Source organism: Platichthys flesus, chromosome 6, assembly GCF_949316205.1.
Source record: "Platichthys flesus chromosome 6, fPlaFle2.1, whole genome shotgun sequence".
In the NCBI taxonomy this organism is placed as follows: Eukaryota; Metazoa; Chordata; class Actinopteri; order Pleuronectiformes; family Pleuronectidae; genus Platichthys; species Platichthys flesus.
The window spans coordinates 12,590,244-12,603,245 of record NC_084950.1 but is presented as its reverse complement, the minus strand read 5'-3'; the positions used below and the strand labels follow the sequence as shown (position 1 = coordinate 12,603,245).

The following is a 13,002-nucleotide window of genomic DNA, read 5'->3' as shown; positions in this document are numbered from 1 at the left end:
TTCTAAAAGCCTGAGCTTTGCTGCATATGCTTTTTTTCTAATGCCTTTGACCTCAAGACAATAACGAAAAAAAGCTATGAAACACGTTTGTATTTATTTTTCACGAGGAATCTATCACCAACTTCAAAAAACCGCACGCCCCTCCTTTCTTGTTCACGCCTTGCAGATTGATAAGGAACGCGTGGTCCTTCGTAGATTAGTGATCTTTTCCTCACGCGGGAATCGTTCTGTGACACAATGTTATCATCAAGGAGACAGCCTCTCCTACACATCGGGGAACAGGCACAGGATCTCGGTGGAAACATTTATCCACCTCCGTGGTCGTTGGGAGTAGTGGGCTTCGGCTGAGCCGCCATCTCCCTGAAGGTGATTTCACAAACTGAACTTCCTCTCTGAGGTTTCCTGTGGTTAGAGCTGTTGTGATGTTGTCACTACGAGGAGACAACACTTGGTTTCTAAGGAAACACTCGATGCGTGGAGCGCACACGCCTCATTTGCTGCACCACAGGCAAATTCGCTGTATTCACAAAGCGGCTGCAGCTCTCTGGCTGCTGGATGTGGTTAAAGGCTGTTGCTTCACCTTGGTTGTTTTAAAGTGTAGTTTTTCAGATTTGGCTGCATTAGGACCTGTCAGCAGAGAGGAAGTTAGCCTTTTCCTGCTACCTGCCTTCTTTACATATTGAAAAGACGCCAGCAGGGGGAAACCGGCCATGCTCTCATCTCGGATGGATACACATCTGTATCTGACTGTGCACCTCAAAAAAAGTTTCAGTTGTGTGGAAAAAGAAGAAATATGCTCCCACCCATTATGAAAACTGCTTTTCTTTTGTTTCACCCCTCGCTTTGCCTAAATTCGCCTGTTTTTACTACTTCATAGGCCCCGTGGCCGCACCCAACAAATCCGTGAGCCATTTCCTTCATTTGAAGAATAAACTATGATGTGAATGAGGCTACAACTATGTGAAATGGGTCGACTCCCTTCCTATGTGGGTGGTCAAGGCAGGAAGCAGGCCGTGCACTCGCTCCCTCTCACAAAGCTTAGTCACAGTTTCCATGCATGTGCGTTAAGTGGCTGCTTCTGGCACTTGAGCAAAAAACGTTTATCTGAGCAACTGCGATAGCCGGTGAACGGGACGTTGCTCGCGCTGCAAAAGCAGCAGGAGGAGGAGGAAGCGGCGTTAGCGGTGATAATATAATATCATTTGAAGCTCTGGCAGTGCCGTTGTTGTGAAACGTTTAGATCGGTCCAACACAACATACGACAACCGAGTTATACACACAGATCACAGGGCAAACGCTCAGGCAGAGATTCATCTCCCAAACTGAACTTGTGTGTGTTAATATCTGTCGTCTGAGTCACAGCATCACACTCTCACCCTGCTGACAGTGCTATAATGAGGATTTGGGATCAGGCTCCATATTCTCATCTCCAGCTGCCCACCAGAGCAAACTGGGGCAACGCAAAACAACTGGTCCATACGTGTGTTTGTAACTGTCGGTACAGTGTGTTACCCAGCGGGGGTGAGGGGGTTTGGCGCATGTGATTGTAAAGAGCACAGTCGCCGCGTGAGCTGCCACCGCTCGCCTCGTGGATTTAAGTGGCTGGATTTGATCTTTCACGGCAGCCTAAATGTTATTTTGCTGTCGAGCTCCAACCCTCCACCTTCTGAAAAAGCCACATAAAAGCAAACAAGACTTGGAAGGTGGAGACGGTGGAGACCCACATTAAACCTGAGACATCACAGGGTCTTTCCTTGATGTTGATCGAGTGTAAAATTGCTTTCATAATAAAATTACATTTGTCTTTCTCTCACCTTTTTGCAACACTGAACCCAATAAAACCACACCCTTTAATTCCACAGTTCCACATATTCACAGAAAATATCTTGGGTCAAAGTTCACCAAATGTGAACTCCATGTGATTTGCAGGACCACAGGAAGCAAATGTTTTATTTGCTAAAGTTTGCCTCTGAAACATGACCGTGCCTTCAGGGTCATGTGGGGGGGGGGGGGGGGGGGGGGGGGGGGGGGGGGGGGTAGAGCTAATCCTAGCTGACATTAGGCAATGCGGGGTACGACCTGCACAGGTTGCCAGTGTATTCCAGCATTGACGTACAGAGACAAACCACCAATCACACTCACGTTCACACCCACAGTCAGTTTTAAGTTCATCTAAAAGGCATTCACATTATTATACAGAGTGTCTAAAGATTTTTGTTGGTGATGTTCCACTGTACAATGTTCCCTTGTGTTTTAACAAAGCCGTCCTACTTGCTTTTGTCACCATAGACTTATATTCTTTAAAGTCCCACATGAGTGACAGCAAACATTGAAGTTGTTCTTTGTTTGTGATTTCTGTGCAGGAATCCTCTTCTCCACGCTGGTGTTCGGTCCTGCCTGTGGCTTCATCCTCGGCTCCCTCTGCACTAAGTACTATGTGGATGCCATCTTCATTGACACAGGTGACTTTTTATTATCTCGCCGGCTTTGTATCGTTGTGTTTCCCTGTGCGTGCGCTCCTCTGACTCCTGCTGTGCCTCTCCACCAGATAAGCTGGGCATCACTCCAGAGGACCCGCGGTGGATCGGGGCCTGGTGGGCCGGCTTCCTCCTGTGCGGTGCCTTACTCTTTAGCTCGGCGCTCTTCATGTTTGGCTTCCCTCAGTCACTGCCGAGGGAGGAGGGGGCAGAAAACGAGCAGGTTATGCTTCCTCCCTCTCATACAGACTACACAGAGACTCCAAAGCCCAGCAACGGGGTCGTATGCAGCCAAGAGCCGGCGAACAGCCCCACCTGCTGTCAGCAACTCAGGGGTGAGCGCGCACAGCACTACAGTGCTTTCAGTGTTTGGAAATATTAATATTGTGTAGTATATTATACTTCCGTGGTAAATAAGCAGATGATAATTTAAAAAAGCCATTTTATTGTATTGACTTGTAACAGGTTTTCTGTGTAAAACTAATTCCAATCACTTTTAAAAAGCAGAATAAGGACCTCAAAGTACCTCAATAGAACTTAGTCACAGTTTGTTCCCCCTGTGCAGCAGCTTACATGTTTTTAATGTAGACGCAAAATCCACATAAAGAAAATGTGCTTTTACGTACTCCATGAAACTAAAGCAGAAAATGCTAGATTCATTGAGATTTCATTGCTCTATAATTTATGTTATTTCATTTATTTTAATCAAACAACATCAATCAAGAGAATCCTGTCTGTCCTGCTAACCCTTGTGCACCTGGTTATTAATCGTGATCCTTCCTTCTTTCTGTTTGTCCAGTGATTCCCAAGGTGACCAAGCACCTCCTGTCGAACCCGGTGTTCACCTGCATCGTCCTGGCTGCGTGCATGGAGATCGCCGTCGTGGCCGGCTTCGCAGCCTTCCTGGGGAAATACCTGGAGCAGCAGTTCAACCTCACCACCACCTCAGCCAACCAGCTGTTAGGTCTGTGCTCAGATCCAACTTGTGCACAATCGCCCTGCGCATGTTTGACAAACGGTGTAATAAACCTGTATTATTCTGTTTTGTAAAGGTATGACAGCTATTCCGTGTGCGTGTCTGGGGATCTTCATGGGCGGTCTGCTGGTGAAGAAGCTGAACCTGTCGGCGCTGGGGGCCATTCGCATGGCCATGCTGGTAAACCTGATCTCCACCGCCTGCTACGTCTCCTTCCTCTTCCTGGGCTGCGACACGGGTCCCGTCGCTGGGGTGACGGTCCCATATGGCAACGAGTAAGAGAATCACTCAATAACCGAGTAAACTGCAGCCGTGTGTATTTAAAGCCCAATACAGTAAACAGTTCAAATCACTTTATCAATCATGCTTCATTTGTATTGTACTTTTCATAGAAATAGTGTCACACATGAAATGTTAAATATATTAACATGAGAATTTTAGAAAGTAGAAAGAAATAAATAAAAACAAGACAAAAATATTAGGACAGTATATTTTATTTCCTCAGTATGACAGTATCGTAGCGTCACACATTATAAGCCTACGCTATAAGAGGGAGGGGGGAAACGAGAGAAAGGGGTGAGAAAGAGTTAGTCTTTTACGCAGTAATGATTTTATGACTCACACCAAACCTTAGTGAATATGGTGTACAATAACTTGTGTTGTGTGGGTTTGATATAAATGTCAGGTCCTTCGGTCTATATTCAATCATCAGAAGTTGTTATTGAATAGAAGTTGTTATCATTGCCTTTTTACTTCGGTGAAGACAAACAAACATTTCTCTGGACCCCTGTGTTGGAGGTTTCTTTAGATCCACATGAATATATAGATATTTATTTATTTATTTATTTTTTTTCAAACCTGAAGGTTCGATCTGCACCAGCTCAGAGTTTCTTCTGTAGCCGTCTTATTGCTGCGTTTACATCGTTGTGAGAGTGGGATTTGTCCGTCCATATGGGGACCATGTGGAAATAGAGACTTCAGGGTTTTACTGGTTTTCGATCGGCCTGACCCCCACCTGCTCCTGAGCAGGTGCAGCGTCGATGCAGTTTCCATGGAGATGTTAAAAGTACACCGGAGACCCGTGGTGTTACCGATAAAGGGTCACGAGTGCTTGTTTGATTCTGTCTTTCACTGACCTCTTTGGCTCTTTCAGTGCAAAAGGACGCTCAGTTTTATTTATTCTTTCCTGTCTCTGTTCAGAACTCTGCGGGTGGGCGAGAAACCAGAGGCTCAGTGCATCAGTCACTGCAACTGCTACACCTCCTCCATCAGCCCCGTGTGCGGCTCCAACGGGATCACGTATCTGTCCTCCTGCTTCGCCGGCTGCACCCGACGAGGAAACAGTCAAACAGCATCTAACGGCACTAAGGTCTCTAGTCTGCTACACGTGCACTCTGTGATCCTCCTGTCCTCTCCAGTCAAATCACTCGCACATTTCTCTCAGCTCAGCAGCGTACAAAATCCCAGCATCACTGAGAGTATAGTCTCACCACAGAGGTTTCATCTGTAATGTCTGTCTATTTCTAAGAGCAGATCATTAAGTTCCAGTGCGCTGACACCTGTTTCTTCTTCTTAATGTTAAAAGCAGTGTGCACCAGATATGACACGTTTTTCCTCATAATCCATTCACAGAATCTGACGGGATGCGGCTGCATATCAACCGAGAGCGAGTACGCCACGGCGGTTCCCGGGAAGTGTCCGATGCCGGGCTGCCAGGAGTCGTTCCTCATCTTTCTGTGTGTGATCTGTGCCTGCAGCCTGGTCGGAGCCATGGCCCAGACGCCCTCCGTCATCATCCTAATCAGGTAGAGGATTGTGGATATGAAGGAACAGGAGGGCCCTGCACGTTGTGTAGGAATACGGGAACGGGATTGAACAATGACAGAATCCAATTTGAAGATGAAAGCATCTCAATCTCTGTTTTCTATCTTCTTCTCCTCAAGGACCGTGAGCCCTGAGCTGAAATCATACGCACTCGGAGTGTTGTTTCTTCTGCTGCGACTCCTCGGTAAGAAAACAGCCTCTGTTTGTGTGTGTCTGTGTGTGTGTGTGCGTGCGTGCGCCGGGACCTCACTCACATTATCTCATCACTCACACAAACGTATGACTCAATGAGCCTCAGCTGTTTTTATTGGTTTCGTTTATGTCCACACGGAGAATAAATAAATAAAGTTGATTAAATCACGACAATACAGTTGATGACAGTGGAAAAACAGATGGAGGTGGGAGGAGTAATGGAACTAAGAAAATCAAAATGAGATTATGGAGACGCAAACTGGACATGAGAGAGACACACAATGTGGTTTTATTTTGGAAGCTTTTCACTGTTTGTTTTCTCTTGTGTTAAGAGAAAGAACAACTTATTTAAAATGTATTTAGTATTGTTCTCTGTTTGGTAAAGAAGAAGCCAGTCGCCAGTTATAGACAGTGGCCCGACAGAGAAATACACTGGTCAGCAACACCATTAAAACCAGCTACCTGCTTTAGTGTGGTGCCTGATCCGTAGAACACTCTGTCTGTGTGTACTTCCTGAGCCACAGCCACCCACTGGACGGAAGGTCAGGGTTCAATTCCCAGCTCCGGGCTCCCTCCAGTCTGCAAGTCAAAGTGTCCTTGGGCAAGACTTTGAATACTAAACCTGCCCTGATGTTTGTGCCCCAGCATGAGAATGGGATGTGCTAGGGATAGAATAAATATATAGCGTGTGCTGCATTAATGTGTGTGTGTGTGCGTGAATCTGCAAAGTTAAGCCCTTTGAGTGTTCATGAAGATTATAAAACTTTATGTAAATGCAGTCTATTGACAAAGAGCCAGGCTAGCTGTATCCCTCTGTTTACAGTCTTAATGCTAAGCTAACCGCTGCCGGATGTGGCCTTACAGACGAGAGACTTTTGTAATGTAACTCCTGCAAAGGAATCTAATCAACACATCTCACAAAATATCCCTAAACTGTTCCTTCAAGAAAGATTCAATCATTACAGCTCGAAACAAGATGAAACGTTCAAGTTTTAAAATACATGTTTACTTGGAGACTGACTTTCAAAGTAAATTTACATACTTGTTACAAAAGTTAAACTGTTCAAGTCTGTTGAACAGAGGTTTTAAACTGGAGAAGTGATGTATTGAGGCCGAAGTTTACTGTGTAGTAATGAATTGTGACAAAAAAAGGAAAATAAAGGTTAAAACTAATGATTTAACATTTATCTAGAATCAACATAACTTACATATATATTTGCAATAGCTTATGCATTCATATCTCTGTACAGTATACACTTCTCAGTTCTGTACTGTGTGGGTACAGAGCTGTACACACAGTACAGAAGTGTTTATAGTATTATAATATTGTATTTTACGTTTTATGGCTCCTTGCTGCGACAGCCTTTTTACTTTATTTCAATTGAATAATTGTTCTTATTGCAGTGCTGAGCCGACCTGTCCCTTCATCCAGCACTTGTCTTTGTCTTTCACCTACATATGACAGAGATAGAACATGAAGACATTTTTATAGAAACTGATTGAGTTTGCTGTTCTCTGCATTCCAGGTTTCATCCCTCCGCCGCTGATCTTCGGTGCTGGGATCGACTCCACTTGCCTTTTCTGGAGCTCGGACTGCGGTGAGAAGGGCGCCTGCCTGCTGTACGACAACGTGGCTTACCGGCATCTGTACGTGAGCCTCGCCATCATCTTGAAAGGCGTTGCCTTCCTCCTCTACGCCACCACATGGTATTGCCTTCACAGGAACTACAAGAAGTACATTAAGACTCACGAGGGCTACATGACCACGACCGAGTTTTACCCCTCACTCACGGACGGCCCTAAACAAGTGGACCGGACAAAGTTCATATATAACCTAGAGGACCACGAGCTTTGTGAAAATATGGAGTCAGTTTTATAGTTTGTGAAAAAGCAGGAAAAAAGGACAACGTGGACGTTCATATTCTCTCAGGGGAATATTTGATGATTTTATTTGTCTTTTCTTGAAAAGATGAAATAAAATGTTGTTTTTTTTCAAAGCAATCTATTTAAAGCCGTAGGAGACACGTCCTCTGTAAACGTTTGAAAGGGTCCATTGTAGTTGTTTACGATCAGCGAGGTGTCGTCGTGTTGCCGGTGAATTCCTGTGTTGACTTGGTGGTAGTAAAACCTCTACAGTACTGTCAGGCTCAGTCCTAGTTGATTATTAGTGAGCGGGCGAGATGCTGCGAGAAAGATAGTTGCCATATTTTTTTAGGTCATGATCCCAGTGATCTGTGTGGAGACAATAATTATTCTCCTTTCAGTCAGTGCACTGTGTGTTCTGTCTGTCGCTCTCAGCAGCAAGATATGTTTGAAATAAAGCGTTTGGGTGGTTCTTTACCAGTTATTCATATTTAAAAGTTGCCAAGTGTTTACAAAGGAATAGTTGAGATCAGTGAATGCATTTTACTTTGATGCAGGAAGTTTTCTTACTATAAAAAGAGAACAGAAACACTGCCGGGTTTATTATAGTGGCCTATTAGATGTTTTAACCGTCAGAAAGTCGAGAGGAATAACTTCATACAAGAGTGTGTCGATGTCATCATGCACTGTTCAGTTTCTTGTTCTCTTGCTGGATCATGGCACCGGCACACTGGTGCAAATGTGCAATTCCTCTTTAAAATGTCCATGTTTGTTTCTCGTCTCATGTCAGACTGCAGGCTTGTTTCATTTCCATGTTTGTTTTTTACATCTGCAGAGTTTATTCAGCCTAATATGTCTTAATAAGGGATTATTCAATTAAGAATTAAGAATGTTTATTTTCTTTTCACTTTTGCACCTAGTGGGAGAGCTTAGATTAAAAAAAAAAAATTAAGAGTAATATCTTTTATGTTTTGACATTAACAGATAAGGAGTAATATATTTTGATTTCATTTGGCCCAGAATGTTTCATTAGACTGTGTTTGAAAGGATAAATGATATATATATATAAGATTATATTATATTTGTATATATATATAATCTAATCTTGGGATGTGTTTCTGAAGGTTTTTCGACAGTTTATATTATGTTGCATTAGTGGGGATAAAAAGACACACTCACAGAATCTGTGTCTTCATACTAGGTCGTGATGTTTGGGGTAAAGGACGCTACAGGAAGCTGCGTGTGCAAACTAAGCAAACAACACTGAATATGTTCCCGGACGTCGCTTTGACGCATCTGGACAAATACGACCTGCTCCTCCACTGATCTCTCTGCAGTTACAGTTTTGAATTAGTCCGTTTTCTTACACTTTTTGTATGGCAACATATCATTTATTTTACTCTGGAAATAAATAATTTTTCAGAAAATGTATTGAAGTGTGAAGGTTTTTTTTGTTGTGTCCAGTTCTAACCTTTATATTTGGTTTGGTTTTAATCTTTTTAAACAACCTTCAGAAAACACATTAATGTATTTAAAAGTTTAAAAAACACTGAACACAAAAGACAAAGTAAATGTGACGCAAAAACTAGAAATGTACGAGGAAATAAAACACAACATCATGTTATTAGAATGAGGCGTGATACGATAACAACACTCAAATCTAAGATAACACTTCTTAAGTTACACTCGTCAACACCAGTACAACACACACCATGACAATAACAATAGAAGTTGTGTGATACGCATGTTATTTAGGCAGATATTACCAACTGTATACAATAATAAGAGTATATTGAGCTGAGTAAGGATTAAATATACTGAATATAATCTGTTATTTTCCATCCAATACTCTCACTTACCTTTTGTAACCCTCACTCTAAGTGTAAAAGCACCATTCAGGGACGAGTGTGAAACTGTGTATCTCTTTTCACGGCTCATAATACAAAGGTGATCGATATAGTTCTAAGTGCTCCCTCAGTAAGATGTGAGGTATTGACCTGAGAGAGACTTCCTCATTTCAGCTTTTAGTCTATTCACAAGTAGAAGGAGCCATTCAGTCTTTAAGAAGCTGTTAATGGGATTCTAGACATTAAATAATTCAATGAACACGTTCCCAACTAAATCAAGAAATTGGGCAAGACTCATGTGCAGCGTGGACTCGTTTCTCGTCCAGTTTTCCAGATTTGATTATGCTTGCAGAATTTTCACAGATCAGACTGAGGGAGGGACGACAAAACTGGAAAATGAATCCTAAATTCACAGTGTTGATTTCTATTTACACACATATGTATAAAATATACATCAGATCTTGAGGAAAGCGGAAAATCTTGAGGTCAGGGGAACGTGATTGTCAGTCATTGGCCTCAGTGGCTTCCTCACCAAGGAGCTGCCTCCACACTCTGGCCACATGAGGCCGGTCCCTGCCGCTGGGTTGTTGCCCTTCTACATCTCTGTCCAGCTTCCCTCGTGTAACGGCCATTCTCCTGGTATGTCTCCTTTTATTTTGTACTATATGAGCCCCGATCAAGAAATGCTGGATCCTATATATTCCATAATGGAACTACATCTTTTATCATGTCATCAAGGTGATTTTTCTTCTGAACCTCCCTCCAAAAGCACAAATGACCTGATTCTGTCAGGAGGAGAAAACCGAACTTCAGATACTTTTAAACTAGAGTTTGTGTTAATAAAAAAGAAAACACCATGCAACTCTCTTTGTACCTCAAAATGAGTTTGCTGGTACACTGACTTGGAATAAGTAAAGATGCTGCTTCACCCTGAGCATCTGTTCTTTCACTATCCAACTTTGGTGAGTTGGTTCAATCTCCTGCAACATGTTATTGATAGTCACACACAATCAGGCCTAGGATCAGTTAAAAAGTTATTAAAAACAAGAGTTTATCTCCAATATTCTGTGACAAAACTTTTAAATTGTGAGGAAAACAGAGTGTGGTGCATGTGTTACAGCAGCAAGAAGCAAGAAGCCGTGAGTCATGGGTAATATCCACAAACTAGTGGTATTGTAGCCCAGTGAGTGGGACTGCGTCAGAGATGGAAACACATTTTTTCCACTACATAAAAACGACTTAATTGCTTGGAAACAGAGCCCAACAGAATGAATGACCACATGTGGTTACAGAGGAAGCTGCTGCTCAGTAAAAGTTACACAGTGTTGTTTTAAGTTTGAGTGAACGGACAGAAGTAATGTCTGACATCTCTTTGTGGCCGGCCATAACGTCCCTGAGACATTTCAAAGGGTCATTCCTCAGGTCTCCACAAAGAAAGGGTCGCACCTGCTCACAGCCAGTTAGTGACTCACCTGAGACTGTGTTGGCAGCTAAAGGTCAAAGGTCAGGTGGTTTGGCTTCCCGCCTGCAAACATGTTATTTTTTAGACAGGGCACCTTGAGGAAAGAGCTGTGAAGCCTCTAAATGAACCAGAACAATGACCAACCTGCACTGAAGCTGATGTCGCTCCTGCAGTTCAACACAGCTGAGGCTCAAATAAGTTGAAACGCACAGGAAACCTTTCCCTGTCCTTTTCAAACAAAACACATTGTGCTGGACAGGGGGGAATCTCTCATTTTCATTAAACCACACATCTCACTTGGCTAGAATAAATAATTGATCATGTTGACAAATAATAAATTAAGACTTTATTCAAAACGTTTGGCTCGACAACTGAAACAGGAAAAAGATGATTACTGCCGTGTCTAAGCTCATATTGATGGGTATATCATGCTTTGAAAAATGAGAGCATGTACGAGTGTGTGTGTGTCAGTGTGTGTGTCAGTGTGTGTGTGTGTGTGTGCCAGTGCGTCAGGTGCTTGTAACGTCTATTAATAGCACAATGACATTCTTCAGCTTGTGCATGAAGACAGCTACAACTATCAACAGCATCTGCCCCAGTTAACACTCTGATTGTCAAAAAAGTCACAAACACACACACACACGCACACACACACACACACACACACACACACACACACACACACATACACACACACATACACACATATTCTGTGAGAGTTACTTTGGAGGATTTTATATAGATTTTTGTAAATCAGGAAAAACTTCTAAAGAAACATTTGAATTAGTAAATCTAATTTATTGGGACCGGAGGAATAGACTTTGATGCTGAGACCCCAGCGGGGAGGGGAACGTCCACGGTGTGGCACCGTGCTGAATTGCCTCAGGCAAGATACTGAGCCGTGAGCTGCCCAGGTGGCTGTGCCGCCAGTGTGTGAGTGATGTGCGATAGAGAAAGAGCTGAACACAGATGCACCATGAATTTGTGTGTGAGTGTAAAACTGTACTTTAAAGCGCTTTGAGATTAGAAAGCTGCGACACAAATACAAACCATTTACCCTTTACTTCCCCCCGGACACTGGTGGGCAACAGAGCATGAAGTTGAGACTTCTCACGAAGGCTTCTGATTGGATGCTCAAAGGAAGATGACCCGGTATCCAGAGTTCAGGGGGGTCGCTCATACCCCCTTTCCTCCAAAGTAAAATGTGCTGGGCTGATGTTAGTACTGGTTCAGAGCTGGTTCCTTTTGCGAACCTTTTGGGAAAATTTGGATTCCTAGTCACGCAGAACGTAACATGTTACTCTCAGCCCTCAGCCCTCAGCATCGCGGTTAAGTCATCGTACGTTTAGTCCCTTAAGTCCTGTAAGGGGATAGTGTTTGTCTTATGTGCACATATTGTGCGCAAACATGTCTGTTACACATGGAAATGGAGACAACGAAGTCATGTTACTGAACTGACAACTGAGTGACAGCTCACAGGTGATTGGCTCAAGGTGAGCGTGTCAGGTTGTCATTGGATGAAAAGAGAGAATGAGCTGAGCCATTCAAAAGACGACAGTCGATTCCATAGCTTCAATTCCTGGAGACTTACCTTAACCCTACCTGTCCGGCCTCTTTTAACATCTCTAGTGTTGGGTAGGACTTTATATTATGCCTGAACAGGTGTGGACATTGAGCTGGTTGATTTGCGAGATCTTACCTCCTCCACAGGAATGTTTTAGATGAGGATGTTTCATGTTTTGTTGGGAGTTGCCATCCTGTCCCCGGCCTTGAGATAAGGTGGATTTCAGGAGAGCCTCCCCTCTTGAGAAGATAATAAACAACCCTGACATGACTTATACTCACCTACACTTGTTATCTGCTCCCTTCTGTAAGGACAGAGGATAAAGAATACTGAAAGGCTTCCATTGTACCTCAAGGTTTTTGGTTTGAATCAAGATCTGTTGACTGATCTGTGGCATTATAAATTCAAGTAAAGAAGTTCTTCCATGAAGCCTAAGACAGAAACACACTCACACTGTGAAAAAGCCAACAACCGAAAAATAGAAGCTGCTGCAGGCGAGAATCTTTTCTTTTAATCAAGAGTCGTCAATTAGCCTAACGGCTGCCTCGGTAAAATGAACTGTTGAACACCAATTGTGAAGAAATTTTAAAGTATTAAATCCTCAGTGGAAGACTTATGTTCAGAGACACACAGACACACACGTAGGTTTATAAGGTTTTAATGTGAATTGATCAGGAGCAGGAATCTAAGACTGGGGATTTGTTTCATAGATCCACAGTGGAGCAGGCAGTACTGGAAGCTGGCTGAATATTATATTGTTTGAGCCACAGACTAAGAATTAAGATGGACAACGTAAG

General features: G+C 43.1%; 1 protein-coding gene across 1 annotated transcript in view; it reads left to right on the top strand.

Moving 5' to 3' along the window:
* Positions 1–8,763, top strand: part of slco3a1a (solute carrier organic anion transporter family member 3A1a) — a 35,871-nt gene extending 27,108 nt beyond the window's left edge. Inside the window, exons 3-10 of the mRNA XM_062390501.1 lie at positions 2,364–2,462; positions 2,549–2,812; positions 3,277–3,441; positions 3,530–3,728; positions 4,654–4,822; positions 5,086–5,258; positions 5,397–5,461; positions 6,996–8,763. Coding sequence (XP_062246485.1) covers positions 2,364–2,462; positions 2,549–2,812; positions 3,277–3,441; positions 3,530–3,728; positions 4,654–4,822; positions 5,086–5,258; positions 5,397–5,461; positions 6,996–7,348 — 1,487 coding nt within the window. The 3' untranslated portion in view covers positions 7,349–8,763. The remainder of the gene's footprint in view (positions 1–2,363; positions 2,463–2,548; positions 2,813–3,276; positions 3,442–3,529; positions 3,729–4,653; positions 4,823–5,085; positions 5,259–5,396; positions 5,462–6,995) is intronic.
* The last annotated feature ends 4,239 nt before the right edge of the window (positions 8,764–13,002 follow it).